The 17,239-nt window shown below is 47.1% G+C and overlaps 1 protein-coding gene across 13 annotated transcripts in view; it reads left to right on the forward strand.

Annotated features, from left to right (window-relative positions):
- Nucleotides 1-1,427: 1,427 nt before the first annotated feature.
- The window catches only part of Eif2d (eukaryotic translation initiation factor 2D), a 34,488-nt gene continuing 18,676 nt past the window's right edge, over nucleotides 1,428-17,239 (forward strand). For 3 of the 13 annotated variants that reach the window (XM_011247929.2, XM_017318549.2, XM_030251679.1), the window contains exons 1-13: nucleotides 1,428-1,681; nucleotides 2,485-2,675; nucleotides 3,424-3,507; nucleotides 3,889-3,979; nucleotides 6,448-6,555; nucleotides 8,656-8,880; nucleotides 9,541-9,658; nucleotides 11,776-11,821; nucleotides 12,659-12,762; nucleotides 12,876-13,025; nucleotides 13,376-13,465; nucleotides 14,583-14,678; nucleotides 16,376-16,496. In XM_011247929.2, coding sequence (XP_011246231.1) covers nucleotides 9,546-9,658; nucleotides 11,776-11,821; nucleotides 12,659-12,762; nucleotides 12,876-13,025; nucleotides 13,376-13,465; nucleotides 14,583-14,678; nucleotides 16,376-16,496 — 720 coding nt within the window. In that variant the 5' untranslated portion in view covers nucleotides 1,428-1,681; nucleotides 2,485-2,675; nucleotides 3,424-3,507; ... (2 more) ...; nucleotides 8,656-8,880; nucleotides 9,541-9,545. The remainder of the gene's footprint in view (nucleotides 1,682-2,484; nucleotides 2,676-3,423; nucleotides 3,508-3,888; nucleotides 3,980-6,447; nucleotides 6,556-8,655; nucleotides 8,881-9,540; nucleotides 9,659-11,775; nucleotides 11,822-12,658; nucleotides 12,763-12,875; nucleotides 13,026-13,375; nucleotides 13,466-14,582; nucleotides 14,679-16,375; nucleotides 16,497-17,239) is intronic. The other 10 variants (XM_006529165.3, XM_006529166.2, XM_011247928.2 and 7 more) reach the window with 5 other exon arrangements.

A 17,239-nucleotide genomic window follows, 5' to 3' on the forward strand; every position in this document is an offset into this window, starting at 1 on the left:
AAACCCTAAGCCAGGAGGTAAGGGCTTATTTGGCTTATACATTCCAGTAAGAGGTCCAACACTGAGGGAGGTTAGGGTAGGAAATGCAGCAGAAACCATAGGGGAACTGCTGCATACTGGCTTGATCAGCTGGCTTTCTAACACAACTTAGGACCACCTGCCCAGGGATGGCACCACCCACAATGGGCTAGACCTTTCTACACCAATCCTTAGTCAAAATGCCCTACAGACTTGCCTACAGCTCAGTCTCCCACGGAGGCATTGTCTCCACTGAGGCTCCCACTCCTCAGATGACTCTAGCTTTTGTCAATTCCACAAAAGAACTAACCAGCATGTATGGATTTATGCTCTTGATTAGGAGAGACTGGGTGTGGCAGTGCCTATGTCTCTGAATCTTGGCTCCTACTTATTGGCCATTAATTTCTAGGAAGGCAATCGACATCTTCGGATCTACAATAGTTTCCCCAGTTTGAAATGTCTAGTATTCCCCTAAAATTTTCTTCAGTTCTCCAGACCACAAACACTCGGTGGTACATATCCTAAATGTGACTTCATAGCAGTCCAAGGAACAGGAGTCTGCAGGTAATGCTTTCCTCTAGGCTCCTCTGCCTTTGGTTTGGGGTGAGGTGCTTCTAATAAAAGTCTGGAGGCTCAGAGGTGTAGAAGTTGAGGCTAGCAACTAGGCCCTAGTATATGACAGGTAGAGATTGCCAGGCACTTTGGACAATCAATGTGAAATTAGTTTAGCAACTAGGATGATGATGATGATGACGACGACTATGATAATGGTTACGGTTAGTGAAAGGGCACTCTGCTCCGAAGAGCTGATATGCAAACGCTAGTTTAATAGAACATAAGCAACCTAGGTTTAAGTTTAATTTAAACCTAAGTTTAAATCCTTGTCCGTAGAGTACACAGTTGTTTCTCTGAGGGAAGCCCCATCTTTGTTATTGAACTTTGTTACTAGTAGCCTGGGCAAAACCGAATCCAGGGTGGAGTGTATTCCTTGTTGCTGCTATTATTACAGCGTGCAAATTAAACGTCAAGGAGGAAAAAAAAAAAAATCCTAGCTGAAGCCTTTAGTTTGTAATACCATATAAAGATATGGATAAATAAAAGCCTTTAAGCATTTAAAAGCATTTTTAAAAAGAGGGCGAACCAGCATTCAATGAAACCTGCAAGTTTAATAATATATGAATTCAAAAAATAAAATATGAACTCAGTTCATTTTGTGGACTTGACGCATGTCGAATAGACTGCAATCAGGCAGTTTCTTCTCAACGCCGTATCTAAAGCGGATGGAGCAGAAAGAATAGAACTAAGACGTTGTTTGCACAACTGGCGTCCCTAACTACAGACCCGCAGGCTCCTAGGTACACCCGGTTCCAAGTGGAAGAGCGGGAGCGGAAGTTCCGGAGTCTGTCCCGCCCCTCCCCACCTGGCGCTGCGTCAGTTCCGGGCCAGCATCAGGGCTAGGGCCGGGTTCCTAGCAGGCTGTTTTTTGGCGCCGAGTCTCAGCATGGCTGCCTCCAGGGTTGAGGGTCCGGGAGCCGCCACTCCTTCGTTTTGTTGACCGCCCCTGGCGTCTGTGCTCTTCTTGTCTTTCCTGAGCTACTCCAGCAGACATGTTCGCTAAGGCCTTTCGGGTCAAGTCCAACACAGCCATCAAGGGCTCGGACAGGTGAGGGAGAGAATACTTTTGCTTAGCCTAGCGAGGCTCCTACACTTGTAGGGCTGCACATAGAGACCCCAGGGAGCCAAGCAGGGGTGTTAGAAACATTTTTGAGGATAAGGTGTGGGGGTGTCTCTTTTTATCTTCCAGCTGGTCTTTTGGACAATAAAGTTGAGTTAGCGTGTACTGGGCTCAAGCTAGGTTTTGTGGGAGATGTAAAATGAGGGAATATAAGTCCTCCATGGAGTTTAGAGTCCATGGGAGAACTCAGATGGTGTACCAAAACTAAAAGTATAGGGGGGGGGGGGGAAACGCCTAAACGATTATTCCTGGCCGGAGAGACTGGTGTCGGAGAGGTCCGTGCCCTGAGGTGGCAGAGCCTAAGAAAGCTGTGGTAAGGAGAGATGTTAACTCTCCTTTTTAAGTCAGTGTCGTAGACACGGATAGCTCCGCAGGGATTTTGGAGCCAGCTTTCTTTAGGTATCATTCTTGGTGCCATAGTAGCCTTTTAATGAGAGGTTGACAGATTGCCAACCAGTCTAAGACAGGAGTGGGGACAGCATGTGAGGTCATCTGTGTTTCCAATGACTTTCTAAAGACTAACTTTGGTTGCTTAGTGAAAATAGGTGTTCCGATGGAATAATATGCCCAGGAGGTCTTGAGAATAATGAATAAGACAGATAATAGGATTTGGAAAAGCTGAGAAGGGGGCATCACGAACCAGGCAGTCTTTCTTCAGTCTTTATGATTTGTATAGTCATTCTGAATGTCTGTATTTATTAATGTGCATCGTGCTGGTGTGCTTTCTGCAGGAGAAAGCTCCGGGCCGATGTGACAGCTGCTTTCCCTGCCCTGGGAACAGATCAGATCTCTGAATTGATACCTGGAAAGGAAGAGCTAAATGTTGTGAAGTTGTATGTTCACAAAGGGGATTCGGTGACTGTGTACACGAGTGGTGGTAACCCCATCCTATTTGAACTGGAGAAAAATTTGTATCCAACAGGTATGGTAACCAGATGAAATGCCCAGACTGCAGCCCTGGTGAAACACGTTATTCTCTGTTGATTTGGTGTGATATTTGTTTTTGTTTTCCCCCATAAACATACCTTTTCAAATGAAATAAACACAGAATTTCCCAATACTATTCCTAAGGATCTTCTGGGACCTAGTGTTTCCAGAATTGACCTTTTCACCGTAAGAGGGATAAGAAACAAACGAAACCCCCGGCCCCCCCCCCAAAAAAAACCCAAAACACATGGAAAAATGGCAGTGCAAAGTTCTGAGAGAAAGGAGCTGGGGGTATTGGGAAGAGTGCTGAAGTGTTGCCAAAGGTGGAATTTTAGAGCATGTAAAGAAAATATGGCGTAAACCATCTGTAAAAGGCTTTTTCTTAACACAGTGGAGAAAATGTACGCTCAGGACTAAGCTGTGTCAGTCACACACTTCCCCTGAGCTGCTTCATAGTGGGTTTTCCTAGTTAGAGTCTCTCTCTCTCTCTTTTTTTAAGACAGGGTTTCTCTGTGTAGTCTTGGCTGTCCTGGAACTCACTCTGTAGACCAGGCTGGCCTCAAACTGAGAAATCCGCCTGCCTCTGCCTCCCAAGTGCTGGGATTAAAGGTGTGCCCCACCACTGCCCGACATGTTTTATTTTTCTTTCTGAATTCTAGTTAAAGTGAGCACAGTGCTTGGCATTTCTAGATCTCCAGCAGAGAGTGTTTGTTAATAAGTATTTCCTGGGTCTCTTGGTACAGTGTACACACTGTGGGCCTATCCGGATATTCTACCAACTTTTATAACATGGCCTCTGGTATTGGAAAAACTGGTCGGGGGAGCAGGTAAGAGAACTTTTCTATATTCCAGTTATTGCTTGAAATCTCTTCAGTAATTATCTGCCACCTTATAAGGCTACTCATTTCTTGTGTTTTTATGTAAAACTGTATCCACTTCTGGTGTGTATGTCTTTGTGTTATTCTTCCAATGTTTCTGAGTTTCCTGGACATCTCTGATTCTCAGTTTGTGATCTGCCCCGTGCTGGACTTTAAATCATTCAGGAACTTTAGCACGTAGAACTTGGTCTCTCATTTGTGAGACCTGAAATGGAGGGTTGATTCTCAAGTTGCCATGTTCACCATGAATAATGTAATTGATACATGTTTCTTTGACACATGTATGATAAAGTTAAAAATGAAAATGACATTAAATTCTATTTGCAACAGATTTGATGCTGCCAGGGGTAGTGGTGCCCCCTACTGGTCTTCCTCAAGTACAGCAAGGCGACCTCTGTGCCATTGCCTTGGTGGGGAACAGGTACTGTGTCAGACTTTTGTGTGGGATGTGTGTGTGTGTGTGTGTGTGTGTGGTGAAAAGAGGTAAAAGGGAGGAAAATGACCACTTCCAAAGCACATAGACCAAGAACTGAAAGAAAAAATAGTTTCTCTGGAGCAGATAGTGGGCCCTTAGTGGCTGGCACAAACCTCTGGAGAGGCTACAAATCTTATAAGCATAAGATGTTTGCTGCTGCTGAATGTTTAAAGCTTACTTTAGAGATAACTTTAGATTTATAGAAGATTGTAAGAGAGAGTGCAGTTGGGTACACACCAGGATTTCCAGCATTCTGCAGGGACCCATCGTAGTTACCACAGCTAAGGAGTATTTTCCTGTCCTAAACTGGGACAATGCTGGAACATACACAAGCCTTTCTTGGTTTGGTTGTTGTTTTGTTTTGTTGTGAGTACTTTTTCCATTCAAGGGTCCAGTCTACTACATACAGTACCACAGTGTGCTTAGCTCTTTTCTTTTCTTTTCTTTTCTTTTCTTTTCTTTTCTCTTCTCTTCTCTTCTCTTCTCTTCTCTTCTCTTCTTCCTTTCTTTCTTTCTTTCTTTCTTTCTTTCTTTCTTTTAATTAGGTATTTTCTTCATTTACATTTCCAATGCTATCCCAAAAGTCCCCCATACCCTTCCCCCCACCCACCCACCCACTCCCACTTCTTGGCCCTGGCGTTCCCCTGTACTGAGGCATATAAAGTTTGTAAGACCAATGGGCCTCTCTTTCCAATGATGGCCGCCTAGGCCATCTTCTGATACATATGCAGCTAGAGACACGAGCTCTTGGGAGTACTGGTTAGTTCATATTGTTGTTCCACGTATAGGGTTGCAGACCCCTTTAGCTCCTTGGGTCCTTTAACACATCTCCTGGCACCTGGTATGCGGCTATTGATCTGGCAAATGCCTTCTTCTCAGTACCTGTCCATAAGGACCACCAGAAGCAATTTGCTTTCAGTTGGCAAGGCCAACAGTATACCTTCACAGTTTTGCCTCAAGGATATATTAACTCTCCTGCCCTGTGTCATAATTTAGTTAGAAGGGATCTTGATCGTTTGGATCTTCCACAAAATATCACATTGGTGCACTATATTGATGACATTATGCTGATTGGACCAAATGAGCAGGAAGTAGCAACCACTTTGGACTCATTGGTAACACATATGCGTATCAGAGGATGGGAAATAAATCCAACCAAAATTCAAGGACCATCTACCTCAGTGAAATTCTTAGGAGTCCAGTGGTGTGGGGCATGCAGAGATATTCCTTCTAAGGTGAAAGATAAGTTATTGCACCTGGCCCCTCCTACAACCAAGAAAGAAGCACAACGTTTAGTGGGTCTATTTGGATTCTGGAGACAACACATCCCTCACTTGGGTGTGTTACTTAGGCCTATTTACCAAGTGACTCCGAAAGCTGCTAGCTTTGTGTGGGGCCTGGAACAGGAGAAGGCCCTTCAACAGGTCCAGGCTGCTGTGCAGGCTGCTCTACCACTTGGACCATATGACCCAGCAGACCCAATGGTACTTGAGGTGTCTGTGGCTGATAGAGATGCTGTTTGGAGCCTCTGGCAGGCCCCTGTAGGTGAATCACAGAAAAGACCTTTGGGATTTTGGAGCAAAGCTCTACCATCATCTGCAGACAACTATTCTCCCTTTGAAAAACAGCTCTTGGCCTGCTATTGGGCCTTAGTGGAAACTGAACGTTTGACAATAGGACACCAAGTTACTATGCGACCTGAACTACCCATCATGAGCTGGGTACTATCAGACCCTGCAAGTCATAAAGTGGGACGCGCACAGCAGCAGTCTATTATCAAATGGAAGTGGTATATACGTGGGCTCTGTGATCCATCCAATAGCTGACTCTGAGCATCCACTTCTGTGTTTGCTAGGCCCCGACATAGCCTCACAAGAGACAGCTAGCTGTTTCTTTTTAGTGTCTTTTTTTTTTTTTCCAAGACAGGGTTTCTCTGTATAGCCCTGGCTGTCCTGGAACTCACTTTGTAGACCAGGCTGGCCTCTAACTCAGAAATCCGCCTGCCTCTGCCTCCCGAGTGCTGGGATTAAGGGCGTATGTTACCATGCCCAGCTGCTGCTGCTTTTTTTTTTTTTTTTAAGATTTATTTATTATTATATGTAAGTACACTGTAGCTGTAGCTGACACCAGAAGAGGGAGTCAGATCTTGTTACGGATGGTTGTGAGCCACCATGTGGTTGCTGGGATTTGAACTCTGGACCTTCAGAAGAGCAGTCGGGTGCTCTTACCCACTGAGCCATCTCACCAGCCCTGCTGCTGCTTTTTTATACCAGGGCCTCATGCTTGCTATGAGGGAAACTGATCCCCCTCTGAACTGAACGGGTCCCCAGCTTTCTCTGCTCCTTTTAAAAGAGAAACCAAGAGTCATTGTACAGACATTTCTGCCTGACCCTTATTCCTGCCTTCCTCCCTAGAGCGCCCGTTGCAATTGGAGTGGCCGCCATGTCCACAGCTCAGATGCTGGCTTCAGGCCTGAAGGGAAAAGGTGTCTCTGTGCTCCACACTTATCAGGACCACTTGTGGTGAGTGCATTGCTCCTTCTGTTTACAGAGGATGAGGTGGGGTGGGGGTGGGGAGCATGGATGGAGAGAAAATGAACCAGAGATTCAGAAGTGCAAGGATGTGTCCAGGTGCATCCTCCTGCTACTTGTGGACTCCAGACTGCCATCTGCTTGCCAATTGTGGGGGGAAATACAGTTTTATTTGTCCAGACAAGAATCTAGAGGCAACTTGGTTATCTTCTAGGCCTGGAATTGTCCCGACAATTGCCCAATTGCCCTAGGCTTAGGAATGGTTTTCCCTGCCTTGTGCTGTGGTGATGTCCATATAGTGCTATGTCCATTATATACACTTCATTTGGTCCTGAGGCAAGTGCTTCCGAGTCCAGATCAGTTATCAGACAGCAGATGATAACAGATTACTTCATGCTGTCCAAGTACCATGTCTCAGGATTCTCATTATGGAACACACATTCTGGCTAGCACAATGTATATGCTATGCCTACAGTCCTAGCACTGAGGAATTTCACACCAGCAGTTCTCAAGTTTCAGGTCAGGTCAGCCTGAACAATGTAATGAGACCCTATCTCAACCTTCCCCTCCCCTTAGCCACTCCCCACCCCCTGCAAAAACAAAAACAAAAACAAAAAACCCCTCAAAACCCAAAAAATGTAGGCCTACTGCTTTTGAGAAAGACATTTATTGTTTGAGAAAGGTGACCTTAACCAGACAAGGAGCCCTGAAATGGATTGTTTCAGCTAGATTGTACTTTCTGTAATGAGGAATCCGGTCAGTAGCTTCCAACCACCAACCCCCACTGGTCAGTACAGCTTGTACATACTATTAAAACTATTAATAAGCCTTACTCACTACAGCTACTTGTCAAACTGACAGTAATGTTTAACTGATGTAATTGTGGGCAAAGGACATGAACTTTACTGTGTGCTCTGCCCTGTGGCATCACAGTTTTTCCTGTCTTAAGGTTGAGGAGTATGCCATAGTAGTCTTGACTCTGCACATTAGATTGCATTTCTTTGAACACAGAGTCTATGGGTTTTAAAGTTTAGGTATTTGTATTGTGTTAAATAGACTAAACCCTGAGTTTATAGTTCATCAAAGTGGTAGAATCTTAATCATACCCCTTTCCCTCTCTTCCCCTCCCTTTGCCTCCCTTCTCTTCTCCTTCCTCCCTTCCCTTCTCCCTTTCCCCCTCCCTCCCTCCCTCCCTCTCTTTCATATAGCCCAGGTTAGCCCCAAATTCACTATGTAGCCAAGGATGTTTGAACTCCTGTCCTCCTGCCTTCTGCTGAGAACTAGGATTCCAGGCATGCACCACCACACCTGGTTCTTGTGTTTTGTGTTTTTTAGTCAGGGTTTCTCTGTGTAGCTTGGCTGTCCTGGAACTTGCTTTGTAGGCCAGGTTGGCCTTGAATTTACAAAGATCTGCCTGCCTCTCTGCCTCTCTGCCTCTGCCTAAGTGCTGGGGTTAAAGATATGCACCATCACCACCCAGCTCATATTTAACTCATGGTGGTTTACTAGTTTTTGCTCTTATGAAGGAAACATTTTTAGAAGTTTATCTTTAACTGCTTTCTTTTTCCTTTATCTGTTATATTGAGAATTGACTCGGCATGTTGCCAGTTAGCAAACACTTTACAGCTAGGCTCTTCAGAGAGAGAGAGAGAGAGAGAAAGTATGTGTGTGTGTGTGTGTGTGTGTGTGTGTGTGTGTGTGTGTGTGTGTTGGAAGCAGCTAGCCTGGACTCTGCAGAGGACAACTAGCCTGGTGTGTGTGTGTGTGTGTGTGTGTGTGTTGGAAGCAGCTAGCCTGGACTCTGCAGAGGACAACTAGCCTGGTGTGTGTGTGTGTGTGTGTGTGTGTGTGTGTGTGTGTTGGAAGCAGCTAGCCTGGACTCTGCAGAGGACAACTAGCCTGGGGCGCATTGCAGAGCAGAGGCCTTTTCTGGGCTCAGAATAATTGAGTAGAGCTGAGATGAGCACACATGGCTTGGCTGCCCGGGATTCTTCTGCTTGTTGCCTCTACTGATTTTAACCACCTGACTTGACTCTGCCCTGACAGGGTAGGGCGAGTATTGTAGCTACTGCTTGGTGTTTCTGACATCAGATTTTTCCAGGAGATCTGGAGACAAGTCCTCTCCACCTGCCATTGCCCCACTGGACCCCACAGATAGCTGCGAAGAGAAGGTGCACCTTGGTCTGCAGGGAAACCTGAAGAGCCTGACCCTGGACGGAGAGGAGGAGAACGGGCAGGTTCCTCTCCGAGAAGCCTCTGAGGACACCAGCTCCAGGGCCCCGAGCCAGGATTCCTTGGACGGCAAGCCCCTTCAGGGTATGGCTTAGGGGTAGAAAGCCCATGCCTGTCTTTCATATAAGAATGGCATTGTTGTTCTTGGAGAGGAGGGCAGAACCCTTCTTTGGGTGTGCAGTAGTTCTGTACTTCTTACATAAATCATGCCCCTATGAGCCTGCCTGCCTGTCTGTCTATCTTTCTGCCATTTGGATAGTTTCAGCTCTGAGCCCCTCAGGCTTCTGGTCCTAACTTCTCTGCATGAGTGTGGCACTGTGGATCTGGTCCTTCCCGTGGGGCTTCCCTTAAGAGATCAGTGCTCAAGAGTCGGGAAGAGGCCCAGTGAGATGGCTCAATAGGCAGCAGGTAAAAGCACTTGGTGCATGCCTGACTACCTGAGTTCAATTCCCCAGAGCTAACCCATGGAGGAAGGAACGGAGCGCTGACTCCGGAAGCCCATCTTCAGACTGCCACACACACTACAGTGTGTGAGCACACACGTAAAAATCTGCAACCTGGGCGCTTTGATGTTAAGCGTAGCTGATGAGAGGGGCCAGAGAGTCTGCAGTGTGCCCCAGGCAGTGTGCGAGCCTCAGGAGTCTGCAGTGTGCCCCAGGCAGTGTGCGAGCCTCAGGAGTCTGCAGTGTGCCCCAGGCAGTGTGCGAGCCTCAGGAAGGGTGTGGTTCTTTCCTTTCCTTGCAGAACAAATGGACGATCTGTTACTGCGGTGCTTCCTTCATGCCCTGAAGAGTCGAGTCAAGAAAGCTGACCTCCCGTTGCTCACCAGCACTCTCCTTGGCAGTCACATGTTCTCCTGCTGGTAGGAAGGCACTGCTGGGTGGGGGCTTCAAACGCAGCCTCACAGTTGTTCTTGGTGGTAAAGGAAGGCGGGGTGGTGGAAGATGGCTGAGTGACATGCTGTGGGAAGGGCAGAGCAGAAGGTCGGTCTGGCAAGCAAATTAGGTTCTTGGCTCTAAAATCTTCAATTTTATCCATCGAAAGGATCCTTAGATTAAAATTCTCAAGACCCTCTGTCTGCTCGTCCTGCTGAGGTGTTTCTGAGCTGTCTCTTATGAATTAGGTACCGGGGCATACACTACAAGAGTCCCTGAACAGCCTTTGTCAAGAAGCTTTCTGTACCACTCCACCCATCTTGGGAAGAGAGTAGGTATGAAACCTACCCCACTGAGAGTGTCGCCACCAGGAAGGGAGTGTTGACTTTGAAGGTGGAGCCAGTCAGGTTCAGCTCCCACCTCAGCAGATTTAACTAATCAGCAGATTTCCCGTAGTCACAGCCTGACCTATACCAAGCACCTGTCAATACTGCAAGGTGCCGTAAGGGTCTTTTCTGAATACCCCACAACCTGGTACTGTGGCTCAGGCCTATAGTCGCAAGGCTAAGGTAAGATAGATAGAAGTGAATCTAAAGGCTGACATGAGCTGTTGAGTGAGTGTCCGTGAGAATTTGCCTTTAACATGAATGACTTGGCTCAGCAGTTAGAGCACTGGCTGCTCTTCTAGATGTCCTGTCCTGAGTTCAATTCCCAGCAACCACATGGGGGCTCACAACCACCTGTAATGGGATCTGATGCCCTCTTCTGGTGTGTCTGAAGACAGCTAGCTACAATGTACTCATTTAAATAAAGTAAATTAAAAAACTATTTAAAATGAGTGAGTGAATGAATGAAACCACCCAGTGGCTCTGCCTTTTAAATAAATAGATAAACAAGCAAACAACCAAAGCCACTCCTGGTACACTCACAGCCTGCTCTGCTTCACAGCATGTGGTATGCTTTTTAAGACTCTTCTGGTTGGTTTTTTTTTTTTTTGGTTTTTTTGAGACAGGGTTTCTCTGTGTAGTCCTGGCTGTCCTGGAACTCACTCTGTAGACCAGGCTGGCCTCGAACTCAGAAATATGCCTGCCTCTGCCTCCAGAGTGCTGGGATTAAAGGTGTGCGCCACCACGCCCGGCTCTTGGGCAGGTCTTGAGTGGGTTCCAGGATGGTCTCCCTGACAGTCCCATTGCTACTGAGGGTTTTTTTTTTTTTTTTTTGGTTTTTCGAGACAGGGTTTCTCTGTGTAGCTCTGGCTGTCCTGGAACTCACTTTGTAGACCAGGCTGGCCTCGAACTCAGAAATCCGCCTGCCTCTGCCTCCCGAGTGCTGGGATAAAAGGCGTGCGCCACCACGCCCGGCTTTTATTTTTTATTATTTATTTATTTATTTTGGCTACTGAGGGTTTTAAGAGAAAATGTAAGTCCCGAGGAGAGAGAGAAATCACAGCTTTCATTAGGAACCTCTGACCCCAGCTACTCTAAAACTGCTTTTATGGCAGGCATCAGTAGACTGTTCTGTGAAGAGGCAAACAGTAAATAATTGAGTTTTTCAGGCCATTGTGGTCGCTGTTTCAAGGACTGATGTGACTGAAGACAACAGGTAGTGTGTGGCTGGGCTAGTAGGCTCCAGAGTGCAGTTGGCTGAGCTCTGGTATAGCCTTGGCTTCCCTTCCCTTGGGGTGAGCTTGCTTTTGGTAAGGCTCACTTTGAAGTGGAACTTGTGAGGCCATATGAGATTCTTTGGTGTGAGGGGACTCTGCAGCTGTCTGTTCACAGTGGCCACTAATCACATGTGGCAAATTACATTTAAATTACAGTTCAGCTCCCGGATCACAGTAGGCATTTCAAGTGTTTCATAGTCACATGGATGGCTAGTGGCTGCCATATTAGACAGAGATGCTCCATTAACACAAAAGTGCTATGGGAGAGCTCTGACTCACAGTAGCCTGTCATCCCTGGCTGTCTCTGATAGGCAACTGGGTAGAGAGCTCTAGAATGGTGGACTCTTTTGGTCTATGGGGGTGGGGTGGGGACAGCCTGAGAAGGTCACTTTGTCTCAGGCAGGTACCAAAACTTTTAACTTGCCTTTTTATCTGTTCTAGTCCTGAAGGACAGCAACTGGATATAAAGAAGTCAAGCTATAAAAAGGTAAGTGCCCGCACCTTCTTTGCAGGTCTACAGTCATGTAGGAATACACGTGATATAAGATGGATATGGGAAGCCTTGTAGACGGGGCTCAAGCTAGAACTTATAAGCCTCGTGATTTTTGGTATAATGGGAAATAATGAAACTCCCCTTGGGCCAAAGCACCCGCTCCTCTCTCTCTCCTGTGGCTCCTTTCTATCTGATTAGAGTCTGACAGCCTCACCAGTTAGTTTAGCAGCTTCTTTTTTTTTTTTTTTGAGACATGTTTTCTCTGTATAGCCCTGGCTGTCCTGGAACTCACTTTGTAGACCAGGCTGGCCTCGAACTCAGAAATCCGCCTGCCTCTGCCTCCCGAGTGCTGGGATTAAAGGCATGTGCCACCACGCCTGGCTTTTAGCACCTTCTTTTTTAAAGTTAATTTTATTTTTAATTATGTGTAGATGTGTGAGTGCTGGTGCCAGAGAAGGCTCCCAGAGCTGGGGTTACAGGCAGTTGTGAGCCACGAAGTATGGGTGCTGGGAAAGACTTGGGTCCTCTGCAAGAGCAGTGTGAGCTCTTGACTGCTGAAACCCCAGTGTGATTGCTGAGCCGTCTCTCCAGCCCCCAGGGTGAGCTCTTGCCCACTGAGCCCCCAGGGCAAGCTCTTGACTGCTGAGCCATCTCTCCAGCCCTCTATCTAGTAGCTCAAGTTGCAGGCCTGTGTGTAGTCTTTTGGTTTCTAGTCTAATGGGAACCAACTGAGCCACAATGCTCCAGTCCCCACCTCATAGCAGACCTGGCCCTCCTAGGTGCTCCATGGGCAGGGTCAGTGAAGTCCCCTATACTGGCCTCTCTTCCCAGCTCTCTAAGTTCCTGCAGCACATGCAGCAGGAGCAGATTGTCCAGGTCAAGGAGCTGAGCAAAGGGGTGGAGAGCATTGTGGCTGTGGACTGGAGGCACCCGAGGTAAGTGCAGGGCCTGTCACCGCAGCTCAGTTGATTTAAGGGCATTGGGCCACAGAGCCGGACTGCCAAGGCACTGGTGTAATATGTGCTTTTGTTTTCTTTGCTGGGTTCAGGATCACGTCTTTCGTCATCCCCGAGCCTTCCCTGACTTCCCAGACTGTCCAGGAAGTTAGCAGGGAACAGCCCTATCTCCCTCCAGATATAAAATCCCTCTACTGTGTCCCAGCCAACATGACCCAGCTCTTCCTGGAGTCTGGCCACAAGTGAGTTTTGGGGGAGAATCCCTTTTCTCCCTACATGGTCTGCCTGCACTTTCCCCTCCTCTTGAGTAGTGTTTTCCTGTGACTGGCACACCTGCCCTACCCACCTTCCTTCTAAGTGCAATATCACACCTCCCTTCCTGGGGGTGGCTTTTTGGGTTAGGTAAATGAGAGATTAGGCCTCTCAATCTGCAGTTGCATTTCATGTAGCCCTGCTTGCCTCCCTTAGGGAAAGCAGAAAAGGAAGGCAAGAGCCAAGGAAAGTGCCCTGCTAATCAGGGAGTGTGACTGTTTGCAGTTGGACCCCAGGTCCAGCTTGAACTAACTAACCTCTGGTTACTTCTCTCTCCTAGGAAGGGGAGCACCCTTGAGGGCAGTGAGGTCCGAAAGATCATCACGGACTATGCCAAGAGAAACAGACTGGTGGATGCAGACAACAGAAAGTGAGTGACATGAGCATCAGGATGGACTCTGATTGGTCGGGGCTTCATCTTTACAGACAGACAGTAAAAGATGCAGGGAATGGGCTGGCCAGATAGCTCAGTGAGTAATGGCACTTTCTGTCAAGTCTGACTGGCTCAGTTCAACCCTCAGGACCCACACGGTAGAGAGAACCAACTTCTGCAAATTGTTCCACCTGTGCACCTAGCATTGTGCACCTGTACACACAGAGACATATACATAAATGTAAGAATTTTAAAATCAAAGGATGGGGAGGAGTCTGGAAAGGAGAACAGACAATTACAGCAGCTTAGAAACAGGCAGATTCAGGGTTTGCAAACCATGGGCTGTTGCCTGAGATGCAGATCAATCACATGGCGTCAGCATGGTCCATAAGCTGCATACACACATCTCACGTATGTCTGCCCCTGATGTTCATGTGCATTTGGCTGTTGTCAGGGAAAATGCAACTTTGAAAAAGTATTAAACAAAGTCATTGTGGCTTTTTGCTATGACTTTTCTTTATAAATGGCTATAGATGGCATGCTACTAGCCCTAAGTTCTTCCTTTAGCTATATGGGTCTCTGGGGTGTTATGTAACAGCTCAGTCCATGTATACATTGACCATACATTATGATAATGACCATAATAACACATCCTTCCTTTTTTCCTTGCTAGCTAGCCTGTTGACTGAATCAAGCCTTGAAAGCTATGGTCACATAGAAGAACTGAGCCAAGAGTCCTGGTTCCTGGTTACTCCTTTCCTTTTTTTTTTTTTTTTTCAGTTTTTCGAGACAGGGTTTCTCTGTATAGCCTTGGCTGTCCTGGAACTCACTCTATAGACCAGGCTGGCCTCGAACTCAGAAATCTGCCTGCCTCTGCCTCCTGAGTGCTGGGATTAAAGGCGTGTGCCACCACGCACGGCAGGTTACTCCTTTCCATATGTTCTTCCACCACTTACTCCTCTTTGTCCTCCCATTGGTGGGCTCTCCTGCCCGATGGCCTCTGGTCCCACAGCTCAGTGATCTGGATGGCGTAGAGGGCACAAGTGATGGGTGCTATCACTTTAGTTGCAATGGTCGAGTCTGAAATTGCCCTAATGCCTCTGTTTCCCTTTAGTCTGGTGAAGTTGGATCCTATCTTATGTGACTGCATCTTAGAGAAAAATGAGCAGCACTTGGTCACGAAGCTCCCATGGGACTGTCTCCTGACCAGGTAACAGGGACCAGGAGTCCCTTTCAACTTTCCTGCACCACTGCCCTTAGCATCTACCACAGAATTTCACAACGGTCCCCACCATCTTTAGCCTGGACCTGTGGCAGAAACATGAGTGCTTGAGTTCAGCTCTCCAGTACCCTTGTAACAGCCAGCTGTGTCAGAGTCCGTATTAACCACATTGTCCGGGAACAGGGAACAGGGTTCATTCACTTGCCAGCTCAGCTGGGCTGATGAGCTTCACGTGCAATGACAGATTCTGCCTCAATACGAGGTAGAGGTGGTTGAGGAACCCAGGCTGGGACTTGACATGTCTGCATCCACAGACATCCACACCAAGTACATACATACCTTCTGCCCATACAAATCATCACTATTTATGTCTGACTTTCTTTCCATAAACATAGGCTTGTCTAATTCTGATAAGGAGAGCTTTGGTGACAGTTTGAGCCATTATGACTTAAAAGAACATGAAAGAGAGAAAAGAAACATTAACTAGAAATAATAAGAATTCAATAAAAGGCGCACGCCTTTAATCCCAGCACTTGGGAGGCAGAGGCAGGTGGATTTCTGAGTTCAAGGCCAGCCTGGTCTACAAAGTGATTTCCAGGGCAGCCAAGGCTACACAGAGAAACCCTGTCTTGGAACACCAAAAAAAAAAAAAAGAATTCAATAAAAGAGTTACTTAAGGCTGGGGAGTTGTCTTCAAAGGAAAGATTCTTGATACTTTTTTCTGTAGAACCATAGCTGACAATAATTCATATTGGGACCCAGCAAAGTGTGCCAAGTCCATGCAGATTATCCTGCCACGTGTCTCTGAGTCTACTGGAGCCTCGTCTAGTAAAGGGTTAGGGTGTTCTGTCTGTTTTTGTGTTTTGTTTTGTTTGTTTTGAGACGAGCTCACCACATAGCTTAAGTTGGCCATGAATTTGTGCCGCTGGGTGCAGGCCTGAGCTGCTGTAGAGCTGAGTGTTCTATGCAGATACATTATTATGATTACAGATTGCTGGGAGGTGCTCAGTGGGTGAGGCATAAACGCCCAAGTAATTCCAGAACCCAGGTAATGCCAGGGGTACCTCTGTAATCCTAGTCCTCCTATTATTGATGGAGACAGACATAGGATCCCTGGCAGGCAGCTTATGGGTCAGAAAACCTAGTGTCTCCAGCTGAGAAAGCGTAGGGACCATCTTCTAAACAGTGAACGGTAAGGACTGACTCCTGAGGTGGCTCTTTGACCTCCACACATGGGTGCACCATGCCATGCAGATGCCTGTACTCATCCACACGCACACACAGACATGCATGCATTCACTTCATACACACGCCTACGTAAAGATTGCATTGCTAGACTATGTGACTCATGTGAAACAGCGTGTGGAGGCTGGAAGCTGGTAGGGAGCACTTTGAGACAAGCAGTAATCTCCTCAGAGCGGGCAGCAGATTCCCAGGAGGTCCAGGTGCGCAAGTCACTGATGTTCCCGTCTCGGAGTCAGTGGATGTCAGCTCTCTGAGGAGCTTTGAGACACTGAGTTCTTTGGTCTGTGGTTCTGTTTCCCAGGGGGTGTCAGTGCTTGTAACCTGCAGCCGGTTACAAATCCGTGTGCTGCAAAGACTTGCACCCAGCGCTCACGGTTGTAGGATGCAGAGAGATGCTGTCTGTTGCCTTCATCTATTTATAACTCAAATTCTCATTTTAGGTGTTTGAAAAATATGCAGCCTGCCTACCAAGTAACATTTCCTGGCCAGGAACCCATTCTAAAGAAAGGGAAACTCTGTCCAATTGATATCACCCTTGCACTGAAGACCTATAATAAAAAGGTAATTTAAAGTCTACTGGGGCTGGGAGCTGTGCAGCTCAGTCACAGCATTTGCTTAGCCTACGCTAAAACCTTGGGTTCCACCCCTACCACCACCCTGAAAAGAAAGATCCAGTGTTTGGGAATGGTAGCTTAGTTTCCCTGCTGAGGTCTGATTTTTCTGATGTGATTGGAGGCTTTGCATTGGAAGAGCATGCTGTGTGCCTGCACTGGTCCTAGGTGAGAGGTGTCATTACACCACTCCCTCCTGGCTTCTGGAAACGTGGACTAAGAAACTTGCTAGAGCCTGTTTGAAAAGTGAATACAACTTTAGTGTGGGTTTTTTCCTTGACATTACTTTATTGGCCTCTGTCTCTTACAGTCTGCCTCTTGGGTCTTGCTCATTGAAAACGGCTTGTAAACATTGTGTCTTGTGAACATGAAACTGTAGGGAGCAAATCATAGCTGCCCTCAAAACGTGTCGAATACTGTCGTCCTCTGTCTGCCAAAGGAGCCCCCTTAGTCTGTACAGCTAGAGGGGAGAGACAGAGGCAGAGATCCTGAGTGCCCAGGCTTGGGCTCAAAACAGAGAACTTGGCAGAACGCACGGTTCTGGGCTGAGGCTTTGGAACTCCAGGGTGGCCTTTTCTCATTTCTTGAGCACCTTCTTGAACTTTCTAGTGCCTCAGTTTCCTTCTGTGAAGACGAGAGGTAATACTTGCCATGTGAGTTCTTCAGTGGTCAAATGAAGGCTGTGTGTAGGCT

This window comes from Mus musculus, chromosome 1, assembly GCF_000001635.26.
Source record: "Mus musculus strain C57BL/6J chromosome 1, GRCm38.p6 C57BL/6J".
In the NCBI taxonomy this organism is placed as follows: Eukaryota; Metazoa; Chordata; class Mammalia; order Rodentia; family Muridae; genus Mus; species Mus musculus.